Source organism: Mchenga conophoros, linkage group LG3 (assembly GCF_057382185.1).
Source record: "Mchenga conophoros isolate Kocher_MC1m ecotype Shallow Benthic linkage group LG3, M_conophoros_male_GT1.1, whole genome shotgun sequence".
NCBI lineage: Eukaryota > Metazoa > Chordata > Actinopteri > Cichliformes > Cichlidae > Mchenga > Mchenga conophoros.
The window spans coordinates 24,333,317-24,356,103 of record NC_140528.1 but is presented as its reverse complement, the minus strand read 5'-3'; the positions used below and the strand labels follow the sequence as shown (position 1 = coordinate 24,356,103).

General features: G+C 42.9%; 1 protein-coding gene across 1 annotated transcript; it reads left to right on the top strand.

Annotated features, from left to right (window-relative positions):
* Window positions 1–1,335: 1,335 nt before the first annotated feature.
* On the top strand, window positions 1,336–17,937 carry LOC146577775 (NLR family CARD domain-containing protein 3-like). The gene is made up of 3 exons (XM_085268256.1): window positions 1,336–1,558; window positions 1,700–3,494; window positions 17,742–17,937. Exons 1-3 carry the CDS (start codon window positions 1,351–1,353, stop codon window positions 17,935–17,937), a joined length of 2,199 nt encoding a protein of 732 aa, XP_085124382.1. The 5' UTR covers window positions 1,336–1,350.
* The last annotated feature ends 4,850 nt before the right edge of the window (window positions 17,938–22,787 follow it).

The window sequence follows — 22,787 nt, the reverse complement described above, 5'->3', positions numbered from 1 at the left end:
GAGACACGGGGAGACAACACAGACGAACCAGCAACAAGCAGGAGAAAACAAAGGGCTCATATACACAAAAGAGCCATCAGGGAATGAGAAAAGGGAGACACAGCAGGATTCATTGGACATAACCAGACAAGGGGAAGCAAAAGTAGACACACTAACGTAGGACATGGCACTGTCAAAATAAAACAGGAAGTGAACACAGAGACACAATACTAACACAGTACAGAGGGAACACAGAAACCAAAACCTCAGAACTAGAAAATCTTAATCAGAATGAAATTGTAACAAAAGACAAGAACAATCAAAACAAAACCACTGAGTCCACAGACTCGGGACATACATCGGCTCAAACTGTGGTCATAAATATTTTGTACTTGTAAATCAGACTGTGTAGTTGTGAACTGAGTTTTGTAACATTGTAAAACAAAATATCTGGAAAGTTCATGTTTTTGCGTTCATTGATTTGTGTGTGTAAAAATGTAAAAATGTAATAAATGTAAGAAACATTAGAACTACTTTTGCTGACACAAAGTTTGGCGAGCACTGCAAGTTGTCCCTTTAAACCAGTCACTGATATAAAGAGAGCACCTTGTTCCAGGGCATCTGAGCATGGAGGGAAAGCTTTATGCAGGAGATGGTAAGAGCTGTTGGGACTAAAGAAACTGAGCAGAAAACTACAGACATCTGGAAACTGAGTTGTTAATTCTCAGCGGGATCAGCAGGACTAGCAAAGCTTCACCATGACAGTCATCTGATTGACTGAACCCATCCAAACATCACTTCATGGACCTTTAGCTTGTGTCTGTGTGTGGACAGACATAACATGAGCTAATTATACATTACTCCTCCACAGAGTGGACCAGCAGAGAGCAGAGGTTTCCACTGGTCAGTCTGCACAGCAGCATCAAACACACCTGGACTCTGTGGTTATGGTTTGTAGTACTACGTTTACATTTGTTCTTTTCAGTCACCTCTATGCTGCACTTTGTGGACCAGAGGATTGTCAGTGTGTCCAACATAAATCAGAGTTTGGGCTCCATGATTTCAGTCAGATTGGGGTGACTGTAGCTCAGGAGGGGAGCAGGTCAGTTACTAGTCAGAAGGTTTGTGAATCAAACCCTGGCTGGCAAATGTACTGGGTAACGTACTAAACCCAAGCTGCCCTCTGATGCATCCATCAGAGTGTGAAAGAAAGTATTTAAGCATAGAACAATGTGCTTTGTTGAATGAGGCATGTTGTATAAAATGCTTTGTGTGCACAGAGTATCAAAGAGAGCTATATAAGAACCAGTCCATTTACCACTGGGTAATTCATATAGTCTTCTTTTCCAGCGGCTGGAGGACAACATCACCATGTTTGTGAAGAACGAGCTGAAGAAGATCCAGAAGGTTCTGAGTCCAGATCACCCAGAAACTTTAAAGAGCCAGATGGAGGATGAGGAGATGTTTGAAGGAGAGGATGAAGATGAAAGAAAGAGCTGCAGAGAAGCATTTCTGAAGATCACACTCCACTTCTTGAGGAGACTTAAGCAGCATGAGATGGCTGACCATCTGCAGAGCAGTAAGAGAATTTCTCTAAAGACTGAATATTGATCTTTCCTAATAGCTCAAGAAATGGACCAATAGACATTCATCCTTTCAGGGTACTGAAAGGCTATGATATTTATTATATAATATTTTTTTCTGAATTTCTTACCTTCAGAAATATTTGCTCCACTCTGTAAACGAGAACTTAAAGCCCAACTGAAGAAGAAGTTCCAGTGTGTGTTTGAGGGCATCGCTAAAGCAGGAAGCCCAACCCTCCTGAATCAGATCTACACAGAGCTCTACATCACAGAGGGAGGGACTGCAGAGGTCAATGATGAACATGAGGTCAGACAGATTGAAACAGCATCCAGGAAACCAGACAGACCAGAAACAACAATCAGACAAGAAGACATCTTTAAAGCCTCACCAGGAAGAGACGAACCAATCAGAACAGTGCTGACAAAGGGAGTGGCTGGCATTGGGAAAACAGTCTTAACACAGAAATACAGCCTGGACTGGGCTGAAGACAAAGCCAACCAGGACATCCAGTTCATATTTCCATTCACTTTCAGAGAGCTGAATGTGCTGAAAGAGGAAAAGTTCAGCTTGGTGGAACTTGTTCATCACTTCTTTAATCAAACTAACGAATCAGGAATCTGCAGGCTTGAAGACTTCCAGGTTGTGTTCATACTTGATGGTCTGGATGAGTGTCGACTTAATTTGGACTTCAAGAAAACTAAAATCCTGACTGAAACCAGAAAGTCCACCTCATTGGATGAGCTGCTGACAAACCTCATCAGAGGGAACCTGCTCCCTTCTGCTCGCCTTTGGATAACAACACGACCTGCAGCAGCCAATCAGATCCCTCCTCAGTGTGTCGACATGGTGACAGAGGTCAGAGGGTTCACTGACCCACAGAAGGAGGAGTACTTCAGGAAGAGATTCAGAGATGAGGAGCAGGCCAGCAGGATCATCTCCCACATCAAGAAAGCTCGAAGCCTCCACATCATGTGTCACATCCCAGTCTTCTGCTGGATCACTGCTACAGTTCTGGAGGATGTGCTGGAAACCAGAGAGGGAGGAGAGCTGCCCAACACCCTGACTGAGATGTACATCCACTTCCTGGTGGTTCAGGCCAAAGTCAAGAGGATCAAATATGATGGAGGAGCTGAGACAGATCCACACTGGAGTCCAGAGAGCAGGAAGATGATTGAGTCACTGGGAAAACTGGCTTTTGATCAGCTGCAGAAAGGAAACCTGATCTTCTATGAACCAGACCTGACAGAGTGTGGCATCGATATCAGAGCAGCCTCAGTGTACTCAGGAGTGTTCACACAGATCTTTAAAGAGGAGAAACAACTGTACCAGAACAAGGTGTTCTGCTTTGTTCATCTCAGTGTTCAGGAGTTTCTGGCTGCTCTTCATGTCCACCTGACCTTCATCAACTCTGGACTCAATCTGCTGGAAGAACAACAAACAACGTCCATGTGGTCTAAACTATTTGATAAACCAAAACTCCAATCTCTCCACCAGAGTGCTGTGAACAAGGCCTTACAGAGTCCCAATGGCCACCTGGACTTGTTCCTTCGTTTTCTCTTGGGTCTGAAGACTAATCAAACTCGTTTGCAAGGCCTCATGACACAGACAGGAAGTAGCTCAAAGACCAATCAAGAAGCAGTTCAGTACATCAAGAAGAAGCTCAGTGAGAATCTGTCTGCAGAGAAAAGCATCAATCTGTTTCACTGTCTGAATGAACTGAATGATCGTTCTCTAGTGGAGGAGATCCAAAAGTCCCTGAGTTCAGGGCGTCTCTCCACAGATAAACTGTCTCCTGCTCAGTGGTCAGCTCTGGTCTTCATCTTACTGTCATCAGAAAAAGATCTGGATGTGTTTAACCTGCAGAAATACTTTGCTTCAGAGGAGGCTCTTCTGAGGCTGCTGCCAGTGGTCAAAGTCTCTAAAAAAGCTCTGTAAGTTATAAAGTTTTTATTATTTAATTTGGTTGGTATGTTATGAAAAACACACTGCATCAACTTCTGTTTTGTTTTTGTCAAAATCACTGTAATATAATCACTGTACCTTTATATACACGTGACTTGTATTAATGCTGCTGCCCTCTTGTGGCTAAAGTGTAATTATGTTCTTGTTATTAGGGAGGATTTGAGAGTAACATGCCAAGTGAGTCAGCACCTTCGCTTTAGCTTAAAAAATCCAAATTCTTATGTCATCAGTTATAGTTGCATGTATTCATTATCATAATTTAACCTTTAATATTGATGTCTTAAATTTATTTTGAGTAAACTAATGTTAAGGTTCAAATATTGGGGAAGGAGAGTTCAAACAACCATGGTCCAGAACTTGGTCAAACGATTTTAATGAAATACACGCGTGGGAAGACCAGCTCCGTTCGCAGACCGGGCTGATCTCCGACTTAATCAAAGCATAAACAGATATTTTATACCATCAGGGCTTGAATTTAATGACGCCCCCTCATACGTCACAAACAGAATATATGCATACGTCAAATCAAAACCACAATGACTTTTAACACAGTTTAAAAGAACATTATCTCCTATCTTCATGGCAGGTACTTCCTGTCACTGCCGGATGCTCGCTTATCATCTTGACACATCAGCAGCAGTTCTGCGACAAACTGCTCTTTTGCAACCCCGAGCAAAACATGATTAAACTTCCACCTATAAATGATTCTCTTTAACTAAGTGTGTGTCTCGTCCTTAAAGGCTCCTCAAAATAACCTGCACTTAGACTCTGCTTTCGGTTTCAGTTCTGCAAAAGGCACACTCTTCAAACCTGCAACTTCCTGTCAGCCTGCAACTTAGTCTTTCTGAAAGACACACACTGTTTAAACATCTGAATGCAATATCAATTCTGTAGATTATATTATTAATGCAATGGTAATGGTAATGGTAATTAAAGATGGCGCCGGTGAGGTCGGCTGCCGTCACGACTGCTCCGACCACTTTTTCTTTGTCTTTGTTTTTTAAGTTAGTTTTCAGCGTTTCTAAATCGGCAAAATCATCACCATTGGGTACATTAGGTATGACAGTGACACTCTTGTTTCTATTGGTATACAATGTACTCACAATTCGAAGTTTTTAACTCCGGATCCGAGCTGGCCGAGTGAGATCTCGAGGGAGAACAAAGGGAAGCGGCGGCGGCCTAGAGGGAAGCGAGCCGGCGTCAGGAACAGGCTGAGAGCTCGTGCACACCGCACACCTCTGCCTAGCATCCTGCTCGCCAACGTCCAGTCACTGGAGAACAAGCTTGACGACCTCAGGGCCAGGATAAAGTTCCAGAGAGACATTCGGGACTGCAATCTCCTCTGCTTCACCGAGACATGGCTGAACCCAGCGGTGCCGGACCACGCCATCCAGCCGGCCGAGTTCTTCTCGGTTCACCGCATGGACAGGACACGGGACTCGGGGAAGTCAAGGGGAGGCGGCGTGTGTTTAATGGTGAACAACAACTGGTGCAACAGTGCGAACGTTGTTCCTCTCACACGCTCCTGCACACCAAATCTGGAACTACTGTCCATCATGTGTCGTCCTTTTTATCTACCTCGGGAATTTACATCGGTCATTGTAAGTGCCGTTTATATTCCACCACAAGCGGACACGGTCACCGCCTTATGCGAGCTGCATGAGGCACTCACACAGCACCAGACACAACACCGGGACGCTGCGCTTATTGTGACGGGGGACTTTAATAGCACCAACCTCAAACGCGCAGCGCCGAACTTTTATCAACACATCACCTGCCCCACCAGGGGTGAAAGGACACTGGACCACTGCTACACTACGGTCAAGGACGGCTACAAGGCACAATCCCGCCCCCCGTTTGGCAAATCTGATCACGCCGCCATCTTCCTCATGCCAAAATACAAACAAAGGCTGAAACAGGAAGTTCCGGTTCAGAGGAAGGTCGCGCGCTGGACGGATCAATCGGTGGCCGCGTTACAGGACGCACTCGATGACGCAGACTGGGGCATGTTCAGAAACAGCTCCGACGATGACGTCAACGTGTTTACGGAAGCGGTTGTGGGATTCATCGGGAAACTAGCGGATGATACCGTGGAGACAAAGACTATCACAACGTTTCCCAACCAGAAGCCGTGGGTGGATAAAACCATCCGCGACGCTCTGAGATCCCGCACCGCTGCCTACAACACGGGACTCATTACGGGGGACATGGACCCGTACAAAGCCGCGTCATATAACGTGCGGAGGGCGGTGAAAGAGGCGAAGCAGCGCTACGGGAGGAAACTAGAGTCACAACTCCAACAGAGTGACTCTAGGAGCCTGTGGCGGGGACTAAGGACAATAACGGACTATAAAGCACCAACAACCGGTATGACGAACGCGGCCGTGACTCTGGCAGACGAGCTGAACACTTTCTATGCTCGCTTCGAGGCTGCAGCTAAGGTCTCCAACAATGCTAGTGTTAGCGGCGCTAACGGCTGCAGACAGGAAGATACTGCCAGCACCGGAAACGTGCTCGTCATCTCCGAGCATGAAGTAAGGAGAGCCTTCAAGAGAGTGAACACCAGGAAAGCAGCAGGACCAGACGGCATCCCAGGTCGTATCCTAAGAGACTGCGCATACCAGCTAGCTCCTGTGTTCACTGAGATATTCAACATCTCTTTATCTCAGTCGGTGATCCCCACATGCTTCAAAGAGTCCATCATTGTTCCTGTCCCGAAGAAACCCCACCCTGCTTCTCTCAATGACTATCGCCCTGTAGCCCTCACCTCAGTAGTGATGAAGTGCTTTGAACGCCTGGTCAGAGACTTCATCATTTCTTCACTACCAGACACACTGGACCCACTACAGTTCGCTTACCGTCCAAATCGTTCCACAGACGATGCCATCTCTCATCTCCTCCACACATCGCTCACTCACTTGGACACTAGAAGGGGGAATTATGTTAAAATGCTCTTCATAGACTACAGCTCTGCATTTAACACCATAATTCCCTCCACACTCACCACCAAGCTGGAGCATCTGGGACTCAGCTCATCTATGTGTCAGTGGATCTCCAACTTCCTAACTGGCAGACCACAGGCAGTAAGGATGGGCGGACATGTCTCAGCCTCCACCACTCTCAGCACTGGAGCCCCCCAGGGGTGTGTTCTGAGCCCCCTGCTGTACTCTTTGTACACATATGACTGTGTGGCCACTACCAGCTCCACCACCATCATCAAGTTTGCTGACGACACCGTCGTGGTGGGCCTGATCTCTGATAACAACGAGACGGCCTACCTGAAGGAGATTAGGAATCTGGAGAACTGGTGCCAGAGGAACAACCTCCTTCTAAACGTCAGTAAGACAAAGGAGCTGATAGTGGACTTCAGCACTAAGCAGGAGAGGAACTACCAGACCCCCGTCATCAACGAGTGCCCAGTGGAGAGAGTGGACAGCTTCAAATACCTCGGAGTTCACATCACGCAGGACCTGTCATGGTCCTGTCACATCAACACCGTGGTGAAAAAGGCCCGACAGCGTCTCTACCACCTCAGACGCTTGAGAGACTTCCAACTGCCCTCCAAGGTGCTCAGGAACTTTTACTCGTGCACCATAGAGAGCATCCTGACGGGAAACATCTTAACCTGGTTCGGGAACAGCACCATGCAGGACAGACGAGCTCTACAGAGGGTTGTGCGGTCAGCTGAGCGCACCATCCGCTCCGAGCTCCCTGACCTGCACTCAATCTACAGCAGGCGGTGCTGGACCAAGGCCAGGAAGATCGTGAAGGACCTCAGCCATCCCAACAACAGACTGTTCTCTCTGTTGAGGTCAGGAAAGCGATTCCGCTCCCTGAAGACCAACACAGAGAGACTGAGGAGGAGCTTCTTCCCGCAGGCGATACGGTCTCTCAATCACACCACCACACAGTACTGACCCACACATATGGTTCTTACACACACACTGGACTTTCTGGACATTGTTTTCACTTCATCACTTAAATCACTTTAAGCATATTTGCACTGCACAAGACACTAAATAATGTGGATTGCACAACACTGGTCACTATATTCTTCATTTCCAGTTAATACTTGTACAGCTGCTGTTATTGTGTATATATTTATTTATATTTAGATTTCTTCATACATTCTTATATAGTTCTATATTGTGTATTATGTATTTTGTTGTACAGTTATTTTATTTTCAACTTTAATTTATATATTTATCTTTATCTTATTCTTCCCAGTTAAATTTACCCTTCATTCTAATTTGTGTTGTACAGTTATTTCATTTTTAACCTTAATTTATATTTTATTCCTTCCTAGTTAAATTTACCCTTTTTAATTTTTCATATTTATTTCCTATCTTATTCATAGCCTTTTCCTTTTTTGTTCTCTTTAGGTCACGAGCAGTTGTCCAAGCATTTCACTACATATCGTACTGTGTATGACTGTGTACGTGACAAATAAAATTTGAATTTATTTATTTATGATGATTATTAACAATAGCAGCAAAATATCTCTCCAATCTCAATACTCCCTCTCTCGACCTCTGGAACACCAGAGGTCACAATACATTGTGTTGGGTCACTCCTCGGCCCACTCAGCTGCTTCCATGTCCATCCATGGCATCATGGACATCGGGGTCACCACTCCCGCTCTGACCCTCTCTAGCCGTCCTCTGGCTCAGCAAATCAGACAACCTCATGTCATCTAAGTGGTCCAGTAATAAACACCAGCTCCCCCTCGAGAACACTCCATGCGTAAGATTAGGTTTTTTCTGCGTCCCTCTCTTGTGGTCCATCATGCCTCGGGCCTCCAGGATCCTCACCCCCCTGTGGTCGCCGAGATCTTGTGTAAAGCAAACCAAACACCTTTTCCTGCACCTCCCTAACTTATCATCTTTGGGACTCTTTAATCAAAAGCCTGATCCTAATTATCTTCTTGACTTATTGACTTGTATTTATATATATTCTTCAACGTTACTCATCATTTTAAAACTCTTAAAACGCTGCTTTCACGTCCCTGCATGCGTTTCCTGTCGCTTGCCTTATCTAATCATCAACATCCTGTACACAGAACTCTCGCTGCTGCAAGGCCTCCACTCTGACCTAGAATCTCCTTTCACAAGAAAATCATTATAAGCGCCTATTCTACTAAAAGATCCAAAAAAAAAAACAACCACTTTAATCAATTAAGTTTAAACATATAAGCAATTACTCCTGCATACATTTCATCATAGCTAAACGCTGCCTTGAAACAACTCCTGTGTGTTAACACTAACTTCATTTTAAAACTCACATTTCCTATGTTATAGCCTGTTTTTGGTACAGCCTTTTTATTTCATCTTGCTCCTTTGATGTAACAATACCTTCTCATTCTAGTTTATCAGACTTAACCAAAATATATGCTTTCCTTCCTTTGGTCCTTCTCTAAAGCAAGAAACTCCTATTCAGTTCCTCTTTTCTGTCACTTGTTACAGGGCCAGCTCAAGTTCAGTTAAACGCTAAATTAATTTGAGGCCTTTTGCCTGGAATCAATACTGTCATGTGTGTTTATGGACTCTGTGTCTGTAAGCGTGTGCAATCCTTCAATAACTCATATCATCCTCACAGTAGATTGGCTAATCATAGCGCTAGCCAAAGGCTCGTGACCCACAAGAGACGAATTGAGCCACAACTCCCTTAAAGGCACAAAATGCAATATGTATAAAAAGTCATTTCTACGTATAAGCTCTCCCCTTTATCCTAAAAATAAATCTATGTAATATCTGTATGTGTGTCTTCTATTCATTAATGTAATTGTCAGTTATTTTCTCTCTTTATTTTACCTTCTTTTTGTTTACCTCTTTGTTTGTGACGTGGACATCCCTAAACCATCCTGAGTTCCGGCTTCAATTTCAACCCAATTGTACCCTCTATTCTCGCAGTCGAACTCGTCTGGGCTTCACCTTCCCACTGGCCCCTGTGCCCTTCTCTTAGTGTCCTTTGTTGTCTTGTGATCCCCAGCAAACACAGTCTGTTTCTTCTCTGTTTCTTCTCCGTTGCTCTTTTCAGTATTTTCCTTTTAGATTAAATCCCAGCCTGGCAAAATATCCCATTCAGTGTCTTTAAACAGTTATGTCACACTGTTCTTACCAGCCTGCAGTTCACCGTGCATTTTCCATCACGTGCTTTTCTTCCATGCTGCTGCTGGTATCGTCAGTGTAGTTTCAGTTGCACTGTCTTTTGCCTGCTGTTAATTCTTGAAGTCCACGATGTTCTGTCGGTCTTCATCAGGAGATTAACTGTCCTATGAGCTTCTTCTCAGGATCGGGACAAGTGGGAGGTCAAGCTGTAAAATTTTAAGCCAAAATCTGGCCTGTTTTCCTCCCAATTCTGTTAATCAATGGTTTTGTACTCAAGATTCTAGGTTGAAAGAAGTCCACCTGTATTGACACACTAAAGCATACAATTAATATCCTTTTCATTTCTTTTCTTAAAACCTCCATTTGCTTCATCTGCCTGGAGTTTAACTCGTATGTTTCTCTCTCTGTGTGCTCACTTGTCACAGTCAGTTCCTTTTATGGGCATGCAAAGTTCCTGTCACACACACCATTTCCTGTCAACCTTGCAGCTGCTCAGAACCATATTTTCTGTTTCTATCTCTCCTGTTTTGTTTTTTTTACAGGCTAATAAAACTCTTGTTTTACTAAGTCTTGATCTAAAACAATTCACCCTTATTTCACGCACACACTTCTAAATATACTAAATTCTTTGCGTTTGTCAGATCGTCTCACACACACACCGCCTTTTCTCTCACACTTCCACTTCTGCACTCACTCTACTATCAACTTTCATAGTGTTATTATTATTTATTATTTTGTACAAATCACACCCAATCACTCAAAACCTGCTACTCACAGCATTCACACACTTAAACTGTGACAAGAGTTGAGGAATATACTCACAACACGCTTTCCTAAGAGTATTTCAGACATGCCTTTCATAATCAGAAAGAGCAAGTCAAAGAAAACAATTGAAACCTCTATTAATTCTCACAGCACACACATAGAATAGAAAAAATAAAACACACCAGCATTTATTGCTGATGAGAGGTTACTCCTAAAAGTAATATGTTAGTCTTAAATATATACAGTGCACTCACTATATTTATATATCAAAACTCAGTCAATTACTATAAATCCACTACGGCAACTCAAAACTTTATTTATAGCCCTCTAATGAACATAAATGGCTTCTTAAACACACACTCAACAATGTTTGCAGCAGTATTTGTAAAACCAACTGTGGTTTAAACAGTTCACTGCTGACTAATTTGCATTTTCACACTCACACACACACAGTCTAAAAATAGCTCCAGCACTGCCTCAGACTCCTTTCACACAGAGATCTCTTATTTTATATTACAAAGACGTCTTATATTTACAACCACTGTCACATCTGTCAGCTTTAGCGCCTAAACAATTTCGACAAATTTAAGTTAACGGTCCAACCGATAAAGTCCAACTTTTTTGTGATCAATTAACCAGTATCTGTCCAACAGTTTCTGGCCTCATCTCTAAAATCCCTAACTCAATTTAAAAGCGTCAACCAACCCAAACTTTGCCTGAAGCTCTATTTTTGGCATTTCACAGCCAAGGCTTACCCCGAAGTTTTAAGTTAAAGTTACACGCCCGAAGTCCAACTTCTGCTGGCCAAAAAAGCGCAGACTACCGTTCCAAACGGTAAGGAGACTCTAACTCCTAGTTATTCTGGAGTGCCCCAAGCTCCACAGTGACCAACTGACTATCCCTCTTCGAGGACAATGCCTAAGCGTCCTTGGCATTGGCAAGCGTTACCTCTGAGCACTGCGCTTCCTATCAGTCCAACTGACGTTCTTGAATAATTTATAATACTTTGGAACAACAGTAAAACAGCCAAAAAAGTGTAAGACTGAAGCAGGTCCAACCTTATAACCAATACGGGCTCCACCCCAAACAATAACCAAATTCCCTAATATACTAAAATCACTCAGCAGTCCAACTGCTTTCCACGGTCCAACCGTATTAAATCCTTTAGCGGTCCAACCGCATTCAATCATTTTTAGCAGTCCAACTGCATTAAATCCTCAGTACTGTCATGAGATTCTCATCAAAATCAAAGCAGACATTCCCCAGTAATTTCAGTGAGTAGACTTTAATTTGTAATGTCCAATTTGGCACACTTTGGAAATAATTCAACAGGTAGTGCCTTACCTTTGGATAAGCGGCTTAGAACAACAATGAGAAAAAGAGAGCTGATTATTAGCTCATCAAAACACAAAACAAAATCACAATGAATTATCGGTTAATTTCATTTAAAATAATTCATTAAGTATTTATGTACAATTCAAATTAGTTAATTACATATTTTGTTGGTTTGTTTTCTATTTTAATTATTTTACTGACACATTTAATGAATTATTTAATGATGTATTTATTTAATTCACGTTGCTACTCCTGGCCCTGCATCGCTGTTCATAAATACATTTTATTTGTCAGCTTCACCCATCAAAGTCAGGGGGCGGGGTTAATGCTGACCAAGTCAAAACCATTGCTTTGGTCTGGTGGGCGTTCTTTTAGTGGGCTTTTCTCAATACTAAGTAGGCCTACACACCAGGGTTTGGACATGTGTGGACCCAAACTATACTTTTACCCTTTTTTGTGTGTCACCAAATACACTTTAATATTTTCTAGACAAGAATGTAGTGGCGTAATCTTTAACCTCTTTTGGCTCCAAACAGAAGTGACAGACTTGAGCAGGGTTCATTTAAAGGCTGACAGAAGTGGAGTGGTGACGGGGAGATGTTTGACAGGACAGTGTTTCAGCCTCCACAGGTTCATGTTGTGCTCCATCAGTCAGTGAAGATGAAGTCAGTGCTGATGAGGCTGTAGAGTGTGTGAGGGATGTGAATGAGGATGATGAAGATCTGATGATAGCAGATAAAAACAGGCTGCAGAGACTTTGAGCCATACAGGGCACACAGTGTGTGTACAGAACAGCTGAAATCATTATGGAGGCCTCACTGGGATATGGAAGCATCACAGTACAGCTTCAGTGAAGCATTAAAGTCTCTGATATGAGATGAGAAATGAAGCAGCCAGAGCTTTTTCATGAGTGGAAATCCACTGTGACTGTGAGCTGCTGCTACAGCCTCCAGATTAGCCAGCAGCTCATCCTGCTCAACATGGACCTGTGGTCAGAGTGTGTGCTGGATAATCCGGCCCAGGATGAGGCCAAACTGACATGGGATGAAATGTCTGTCACATAATTGAGCTTAGTGTAGTTTCATTTCTGCACAATTTAAAAACAACCAAAACTTTGTTCTGTCTTTTCTATGTTATACTGTAGACTTTCTTTGATACTGTGTCCAAAAGGAGCAGCTTTTACTTTGAAGGGGAGGCGTCTCTGTTTCCTCTTCAGGTTGGATGATGGAAGCAAATTAGTAGCTGTGTCCCAAAACGTCGGCTGCATCCTCCAGAGGCTGCATTTGAAGGCCGATTACGTCACAGCCAGGCGATGAAGGCTGTCCGTATTTGTCGACTCCTTCAAATGTGCCCGACAAATGCGTCCTTCATTTCCCCGAATTTGAAGGATTCGTCGGGTGTGTCCTTCGTGGCCCACCATATCCCAGAATTCATAGCGCGGCCCAGCCAAATTTCAGCTGCCAACAATGGCGGCTGCTACTAAGTTTTCAAATTACTCTTATTAATCTTTCTGGGTCACAAAATAAACTTTTAACATATTTTCAGGCGAGAAAGTAGCTGTGTAAACTTCAAATATCTGCTTGGTTTATCAAGACATCACATATTTGCAAAAGTGTGCCGACGTTTTCGGAGACGTCTGTTACCCACCCGCTCGCTAGCAAGCCGGGGGGGTTCAATGGTCACTCCAGCCGGCGAGAGCAGCGGACGCCCGGCTTCATCGTTTTCAGACCCCGCTCTTTCGCTACTCAGGTGAAACACGATATATAAGTCACTCGGATAACTTAAAAATGTAATTGTTTGCCTTTTTTCTGTGTTTTATTTGTTCCGGAGTAAATCAGTTTGGCTGAGATCAAAGTTCCTCCGGGATTTTCACACAGCTGAATAAACGTTAAACAGGAAACTGATTAAACAGAAGTGTGAGACGGTCGAGAATTTACGCCAGTGTCCTGTTATATTTTAGATAGCAAGGAGCAGACGGCCGAGTTTATTAAACTCCACCAACACAGCGGTGACGCAAATCTGAAGGCTAGACCGTCCCATTTCACAGCCTCGCACTTCCAGCCTTTTCGGTCTTTGAAGGACCCGGCCCACGTAGACCGCGAATACCGGGTCCTCCGAAGGATGCAGCCGACGTTTTGGGACACAGCTAGTGTGTGATGTTCTTTCAGTGTTGCACTTTGTAGACGCTCCCTGAGCACTGGTCTCACAGCCAGCTGCACATAGAGACCAGTGTTGTTAGTCCAGGTCAGAAGATGACTTGTTGGAATGAAAATGAGCTTGTAGTTTGTCTGCTTTAATAATGTGACTGGAAAAAGGTGTTGGACTTCAAATATGTCCATTTCTTTCACACTTCACCTTTAAAAGTGAAGCCTTGTGGTTCCTGGAAGGAAAAACACGACTTTTTCAAGTCTTTGTCCTGTTTTTATGATAAATGTACGACTTTAATGTGAAACATTCAGAGTTTTTTCTCTTGTTGTGTTTGTTTGAAGCTGCTTCCTGTTGGCTTCAGCTGTTTGGAGTTTCCATTTTCTAAACTTCTACATTCTGAACCTTCTTCAGCTCTGAACAGATGATGAAACACTGAATGATTTCAAGCTCACACTTTGTCTAATAAACTTACATCTTTCATTCTTTATACAGATTGTGGGGCTGTGGTTTGTCAGAGATCAGCTGTGATTATCTGGCAGCAGCACTGAAGTCCAACCCCTCCCATCTGAGACAGCTGGACCTGAGCTGCAACAAAAAGCTGCAGGATTCAGGAGTGAAGCATCTGTGTGGTTTCCTGGAGAGTCCAGGATGTGGACTTGAAACTCTGGGGTCAGTCAGCATGTTTTAGTTGTGCTGAGATGAATATGATGTGAAAGTTGTGCTGACACTAAACTGCAGACATCAGGCTGATATTATACTGATCCACACTGAGGATCTTCATGGTAAAGTCTGTTTTCTTCTTCTCTGGTTTAGTCCATTGACTGCAGCAGAACAATGTTCACATTTCAAACAGTGAGACTCAACGTATGGCCCGCGGCCCACACGCGGCCTGCCCACCTTTCCTGATTCAGAGAGAGGGGACCCTGATGAACTGTGTAGTGTTCTTCCTCACAGTTCTAAGTATCAGACACAACAATGAATAATCCACAGCTGACTGTCTTTAGCAGGTCAAAGGTCACGGCACACAGCAGACAGTGGGAAATATTATAACTCTGATCATTTATCAGCACATATCCATATGTATAAAAACAAAGCTGACACTGTGAGACTTGATCAGAGGTGTGATCATCACAGCAGAGGCCTTTGTGTCAAAGTCACTGAGGATCAAACAGAAACACATGAAGCAGATTTTCCTGTTCTGGCTTTTTATAGCAGATAACCTTCAAAATATTCTGCAGTCCATCAAAAACTGAAGCAAACCATGAATCAACATGTGAACATGAGCTGATGCTGCTGAAGTGAAGCAAAGTTACAGAGGTTTGATTACAGACACTGCTGAGAGTTTGTAATCTGTCATCATTTTAAAAGGTTTACATTTCTTCAGTATATCCACATTTGCAGCTGGTACCTCAACCTCCACTTGTCCAACACAACTGCTGTCCACTGCCTCCATGACATTGTGATTTTGCTGTTGGTCTTCTGTCAGATCTTCATCAATCACTTCTGCACGGGGCACACCTTCAGACTCTGCAGCTGCATAACGAAAGCCTGTAAGATAAAATTAGACATAAGGTAAATGTACACCAATATTCCAATGACAGGTGTGTGATTCATCTGGAAGTTATGTGCGGATTAGTGTACAGTGATAGCAATTTAGTATGTTTTTAGAGGGGGGGGGTTTGTTTACCTCCGATGGGTGCTCTTTTTCGCTTCCGTTGCGTACGCCTTGAGTGCCGGTCCGAGTCTGATACAGGTATGTCGTCATGCCCCATGTGCAGTGTTGGTGCCCAGTCTGGATTTGTTACATCCATTTCATATGCTGGTTTGCCTGCAATAATGCCAAATCATAAGCTACTCAGTCGACATGATGTGGTTCTGCAGCATCACACATTAGCATGTTTTATCTCATTATCTATGACCTCAGCACGTTGAAAATAACACTAAAAGCCTTTCAAGAGTGATATGAATTAATTTAGAACTCACCGGAAAGAAAATGCTGTGAGCAAACCAACAAAAAGCTGGGGATTGCAGAGAACTCGATATCCGCTCGTCTCACCGCTGCAATCCAAGCCTGACGTCTTTGTTTAGTAATATCGGATACATGGGATCCCTCACGTTGCCTCCAGGATGGAAAACGATGAAAAGAGAGCCCGTTATCCAGCTTCTTGCCTTCACGATCGTGTGATCTAACGTTGCAACCGACAACACAACACGTACGATCCATAGCTGAAATGGTATCCTTTGGCTGGCCTACTGTCATGGCGGAAGGGGGCGTGGCCCATCTCCCGTGACATCACGCTCCAAAGCCCTATAGGTGGGAAAATGTACCATGTCGACCAATCAAAAATGATATGGAAACATGACATTTGGTTGTTTAGCAAAAGGGGGAAGTTTTAGGAGTGACCGGCAAGAGAGAGCGAGTGAGCGAAAGAGAGAGAGAGTTTTGATACGTGAGAGATTTGTGACGTTTACCGTGTTTGGTCTCAAGTTAGTTTGTTGTCTTGTGTATTTAGTGTGTAGCTGTTGTTTTGTTTTGTGTGTCAGTTCTACTAGTGATCGTCACAGTTGCTGCCTTAAAGCCAACAAAGGCAGATTGCAGTGTAAACGCTGAGTGACACACCTGCTGTCAGACCTGCAGGTTTATCCCTGTGCTGTTCTCATATGTGTTAGAGTGACACAAACTATTGTTTGACACCTGATTGTTCTGTAAATAGTTTGAAATGATTATATGAAAAACATCTGAGCCTTGGCTGCATTTTTTGGTAAATAGTACCATATAACTTTGTTGTTTGCAAAACGTGTGCGTATTTTTAAAAATGTACAATCTCTATTTGCATTTCAAGTTATGAAGATGATTCGTTAAACATGTGTGTGGTTTTTACAGTCAAAATATCACTTTCTACGTGTATTTTAAATTTTGTCTGAATTTAGATAAATTGTGCTGATACAGTTGGTCAAAATGAGAAAATAACAGATTGGCAAGATAAACTGTTTTTAAAGGTAAAATATAGAGGCCACATCAAAAGTAGTCAAGAAGGGTTAAAGGCTAAAAGCAAAGTTGTCACCAAGTACTGTTTATATTTGTGTGTATTGCTGCAGCTTTTTTGAGTATTAATTTGGTGCCTTTGTGTGAAATAATGGTATTGTGAGTGATCCATATAGTCACAAAGAATAGCCACTTGTTTCTGTGCTACCAAAGTTCCCCGGCTTTCATTCAAAATGTGTTTATCGTCAGCACCTGCACATTAAACTACTTAAACATTATAAATGTCTTCAAGCTCACACTGAGGCCTGTGGGGTACTATCAGCCACTGAGACAGTACACACATTTATATGTGTTTGTATATGAATATTTCATACTTTAAGACTGCCTGTTTATTTAAGGGAGATGAACAAAATACATTGGAATTGTACAAAATAATATCATGGATGATAAATTAAATAGATTTTAAGTAGATGCTTGTGCATTCTTAAAGTCTTATATGTTGAACTGAACTATGTGATCTGTTCAAAGCCTTAATCTTAATTTGAAGTGAAATGTGCATTTTGAGTTTATACACTATGTATATAAGGCGACCGTTTCCTTTTGCAGTATTTTTGTGTGGTGTACTTTTCTATGTCTTAACAAAAGGGGAACAAAGGTGTTTCAGTTCACCTAGGATGATGTGTTTTAATTTTCACATGGTCTTGCTTGAATTTGACCCTGACAAAGGCGTATGAACTCTGTCAGCTGTTTGGAGTTTCCATTTTCTAAACTTCTACATTCTGAACCTTCTTCAGCTCTGAACAGATGATGAAACACTGAATGATTTCAAGCTCACACTTTGTCTAATAAACTTACATCTTTCATTCTTTATACAGATTGATGGGCTGTGGTTTGTCAGAGATCAGCTGTGATTATCTGGCAGCAGCACTGAAGTCCAACCCCTCCCATCTGAGACAGCTGGACCTGAGCTCCAACAACAAGCTGCAGGATTCAGGAGTGAAGCATCTGTGTGGTTTCCTGGAGAGTCCAGGATGTGGACTTGAAACTCTGGGGTCAGTCAGCATGTTTTAGTTGTGCTGAGATGAATATGATGTGAAAGTTGTGCTGACACTAAACTGCAGACATCAGGCTGATATTATACTGATCCACACTGAGGATCTTCATGGTAAAGTCTGTTTTCTTCTTCTCTGGTTTAGTCCATTGACTGCAGCAGAACAATGTTCACATTTCAAACCTTCAAAGAAGAAGAAAAATCCTCCACTGGATAATTCACTGTGAAACTCTCCAACTCTTCGTTCCACCTTAAAGTCTGTCTGACACTGAAATCCAAAGCAAAATGTGCGTTTGCTTTACAGACAGCAGTCCAACACAAACATACACACATCATCCAAAACACAGTCCAACATCCAAATCTCCTCCCCTGCCAGCATGAATGATGGGAAAGAGAAGGAGGAACACTCTGACATTCAGGGTTAGAATGAGTTTCATGAAGCAGACTGTGAAGATCAAAGCTGCATTAGAAAGCTTACATGAATGAATGAGTGGACAGAAGTGGACAGAGATCATCTGAAGCACTTCAAAGGCTTTAAATCAGCACATTTCTCTTTATTCTTTATCAACTTTGTTAGTTTCTCTCAGTTTTCTGTGGAATGAAGCTAACAGCAGGCTAATAAGATGCTGACCAATAGGTTTCTATTAAAGGTTGTAATTTGTATATGAAAAAGTGCTTTGGCTCAGCAGGGATCAGCTTACAGGTAGAATACAGCTGCTGGATGGGATTAGCATGTCATAGCTATCTACCAAACTGCTAACTGGGGGATTTCAGGCCATCTATGGATCATTTTTGCTAACTGTTTATTCAGCTTAGGCTCACAGGGCTGCAGCCTGTGCCCTAGCTGTCATAGGGCAAGAGGCGTGGTCCACCTGCACAGGTGAGCAGTCCATCACAGGGCCAACAGAGAGAGACAGAGAAGCACTCTCTCACATCCACACCTACAGCCAATTTAGAAGCACCAATGAACCTAAGCAGCATTTCATTGGACTGTGGGAGAACATCCAACCTCCACAGAAAGGCCAACAAGCTTCAACCTACAACCTTCTTGCTTTAAGGCACTAGTGCGAACCACTTTTCCCCATTTCAGCCCAAATCCTGCATCTTCCTGTTTCTGACTCCAGGCCAGCTCCACTAACACTTTCTCATCAGACACTGCCACCTAGTGGAGGAAGTCTTAGTCCCATTTGAAGCTTCAGATGACAGTTAGTTCCTTTACAAAGAGGTGGAGGTGGTGGGGCCACAGCACCATCATCACTGAGTGCCATAGGACACTTAACCTTTGTTTCCATATGCTGGGAACTTCCTGTTGTTCCAAGGAGGACTGGAAAATGTGTGAAAATCTCCCAGTCAGTTCCTCACAGCACACTTCAATCATTTCCCTCCCACAGCATCAGGACCAGGGCTTTTTCTCTCTTTGGTCCCACTAAGAGATTTCCACACAAACACCTCATCAGTGGGACTCTCAGAGCTACCAGCCCTTTGCTACAATCACAAAGCTCTTCATTGAAATCAATGACATCAAAGCTGGAATCAAATGAGTCCAAGTCTTCTGCTGATTCAGCATCACATTCATCTTTGCTCCTTGTTCTGCATCCCCACCATGGACTTCATTCCTTTCCAAGCCAGCCTTGAGTGTCCTTTATTCAGCTCATCCTCTGCTTTACTTTTACACCTGATTTTAGCTGCTTTATCTCTCTTTCAACAAGTTTCTGTGCCTCAATCTTTTTCTTCTCTCCCTCATAACAAGACAGCTTCTTCTGCCTGAGAACATGTTGGAGTGATATACTAATCCAGGGCTGCTTATTGGGGAAAATACTTCCTGTTTCCAAAGTAATCCCCATTTTTCCCAGAAAGAAATGTAAGTAGAAATCGATGATCTAAGTGAGAACATGAGCCTTTAAAAAGTCCCAGTGGGTGCAGTCAAAGCAGTCCCTCAGTCCCAGTATAGAGTCTTTGGTCCAGACTGGAACAACTGTGTGCCCAGTTTGAGCTCTCTTCAGTGCTGTGACCTGACAGACCCAGAGGGGCCATCACATCACATTTAGAAGCTCCCCTAATGGAGCCACAACACATGTCCAACACTTAGTCTGTCTTGTTGGACCAACTGGAAGAAATGATTCAAGGACTTAGTCACAGAACAGAGATTCAAATCTCCAAAATCCAACTGGCTGCATCAGGACATATAGTCTGAAACTCTGCACAGTTTCCTGTTTGAAGCTGCTTCCTGTTGGCTTCAGCTGTTTGGAGTTTCCATTTTCTAAACTTCTACATTCTGAACCTTCTTCAGCTCTGAACAGATGATGAAACACTGAATGATTTCAAGCTCACACTTTGTCTAATAAACTTACATCTTTCATTCTTTATACAGATTGAGGAGCTGTGGTTTGTCAAAGATCAGCTGTGATTATCTGGCAGCAGCACTGAAGTCCAACCCCTCCCATCTGAGAGTGCTGGACCTGAGAGGAAACAACCTGAAGGATCCAGATCTGAAGCAGCTGTCTGATCTTCAGCAGAGTCCAGACTACAGACTGAAGACTCTGCTGTAAGTAGAGTGATGGAGTGAGTGGGTGGTGCTGTCAGCAGTATTGTACTAAACACAGTCAGTATGAAACAAAGATCCAGTGTTTCCTGTAAAGCTGCAGCTTCTCAGTGAAGCTGTGAGAGGAGAATGGTGACAGGCTTCAGGATTGGACACAAACACTTCCTGTTTCTGACCTTTATGGTCACCATGGTAACGGCTGACACGCTCTGATCAAACGCTGTCAACAGCCAATCAGCTCTCTGAACAAAGCAGCACGCAGACCAATGACTGCATTCGTTTCCAAGTTTAAAGCAGTGAAGAACACAGTCTGTAGGTGAGGAAGAATTTAGTGAGAGCAGATGTTTGGATGGAATTCCTCCAGTTAACAGCTGGAACCGTCCATCTGGATTGTTGGGCTTGTTGTTGGGGTTCCTACAGAGCTCAGAGTGGACACACCAAGGTTCTTCTAATGAATGAAAGTCCAAACTCAAACTAGGAGGGAAAAACATTTTCATCAACTTCAATAAAAATCCAAAGATTAGAAAAAGTGAAGCAACAATGAGTCCTAGTACAGTCCCAGCACTGAAGTCCCTGCTGCTCTTTATACTGGATGTGCTGCATCACTGACTGACAGCTGATGAAGAGTCTCTGGAAACACTCGTTTATCTCCTCTGCTCTTCCTTCTTCTCTCTGCAGGTGGAGGTGATGATGGTAAACAGGACGGTGTGTGTGCTGAGAGAGGAGGAGCTGTGTCCTGATGATCCAGAGAGGTTGAAGCAGCAGCAGCTTGTGTGTAGAGACGCTCTGACTGGGCCATGTTACTGGGAGGTGGAGAGGAGAGCTTCATCCAGCAGTGACTGACAGAGGAATGAGAAGAAGTGCAGATGACTGTCAGTGCTGCAGAGTGAACTGCTCTGAGAACAGCTCCACTGTCAGACACAATGTAGAGTCCAGCATCATCCCTGTGTGTCCCTCTGGATCTGACAGAGGATCATCAGTGTATCTGGACTGCTCTGCTGCTGCTCTGTCCTTCTACAGTCTCTGCACAGTCTCTGTCTGACTCTGGCTACATTTTTGGCATTTATATTCTTGGTTGCTCTCTTTATATTTTTCACATGCAAAATGTGCCCATCTTTGGCAAGATTCACACTGCACCTGGAAAGGAAAAATAAATGGCTCATATTCTGTTTGGTGAATACTATTACTCAACATTTTAATTATGATTGGCAAGTAATGATACTAAGACTTGTGTGTTTCTTTTGTTTTGTTTTGTTTTACCATTTCAATCATGCTGCGGTCAGCGTTAGCATCTAACATGGAGAAAACAATGCAGTAGTCCTCAGCGTTCCCTGAAACACAATCATAGTTAGGTTTTAATCAAACATTATTTATTGAATAATTAAAAAATAATAGTACATTTTTTCCAAATATACTTCCTGGAAAATTAGTCTAAATTAGACTTTGAGAAGGGTCTTATCTGAAAGTGTTTGAAGAGCACTATTTGTACTGTGCTGTTTGAAAAGCACTATTTAAATTGGAAGTACGCAGTAACGTGATAAGGACTTTACTGGACTTACCTCGATTTTCAAGTAGGGTGCAAGCTATCTGCATTCGCTCCAGCACAACTGGCTCTGTAGTGGTTGACACCTCACTGACCTCTCCAAAATCAAGGTAGTGTTCTGCAAACTGTGAGATTGATCATAATTAGAATGTAAAGTCTTAATTAGGTAAAGGATAGGATAATTATAAGCCACAAGGCTTCAGCCTATTCCTTTTTCAGTTACTGTATGATTAAGTACTTCTATGTAAAATGATCATCTTTGTTGTTGTTGACCGAAATAACTTTCACTTCACTTAAATTCACTTAAAGTCTTAATTCTAGCTAACAAGAAACTGAATCATTTGAATACGGGTTACCTTTAACAGTAAAACTCCACAACTGCTGGAATCCTGTCGCTTGTTGTGTTGCATAGTCTGTAACTGCCACTCCATGGTGTCTTCATGCCCTCTCATCCTCAGAAAATTCCTAGTTGAACAAAAGTGTTTGTAATGAAACAAGATTTTTTTTTTTTTAATCTAAGAATAACACCTCAGTATCATACATACCTCCAGTTGCGCAGAATTTTCCTGTCATAAACACCTTCATTCCCATGGGGTCTATGAGCAGTATTTTCTGTGCAGAAATGTTGACAATCTAAAGAAAAAGTTAAATTAAAAATTACAATTGTTTGTGCCACTGAAAACTTATTTAAAAATAACACTTTGTGCAAGAAACTGCTTCACAACAAATTATGCAAATTAATAACAAAATGAACACATACCACAAGAATCCAGTGTGTACCAAAG

Coding starts and splice junctions, on each gene's coding strand:
- LOC146577775 (XM_085268256.1), top strand. CDS start 1,351: ATGTTTGTGAAGAACGAGCTGAAGAAGATCCAGAAGGTTCTGAGTCCA. Junction 1,559..1,699: donor GGCTGACCATCTGCAGAGCA/GTAAGAGAATTT, acceptor TCTTACCTTCAG/AAATATTTGCTCCACTCTGT. Junction 3,495..17,741: donor AAAGTCTCTAAAAAAGCTCT/GTAAGTTATAAA, acceptor TTCTTTATACAG/ATTGATGGGCTGTGGTTTGT.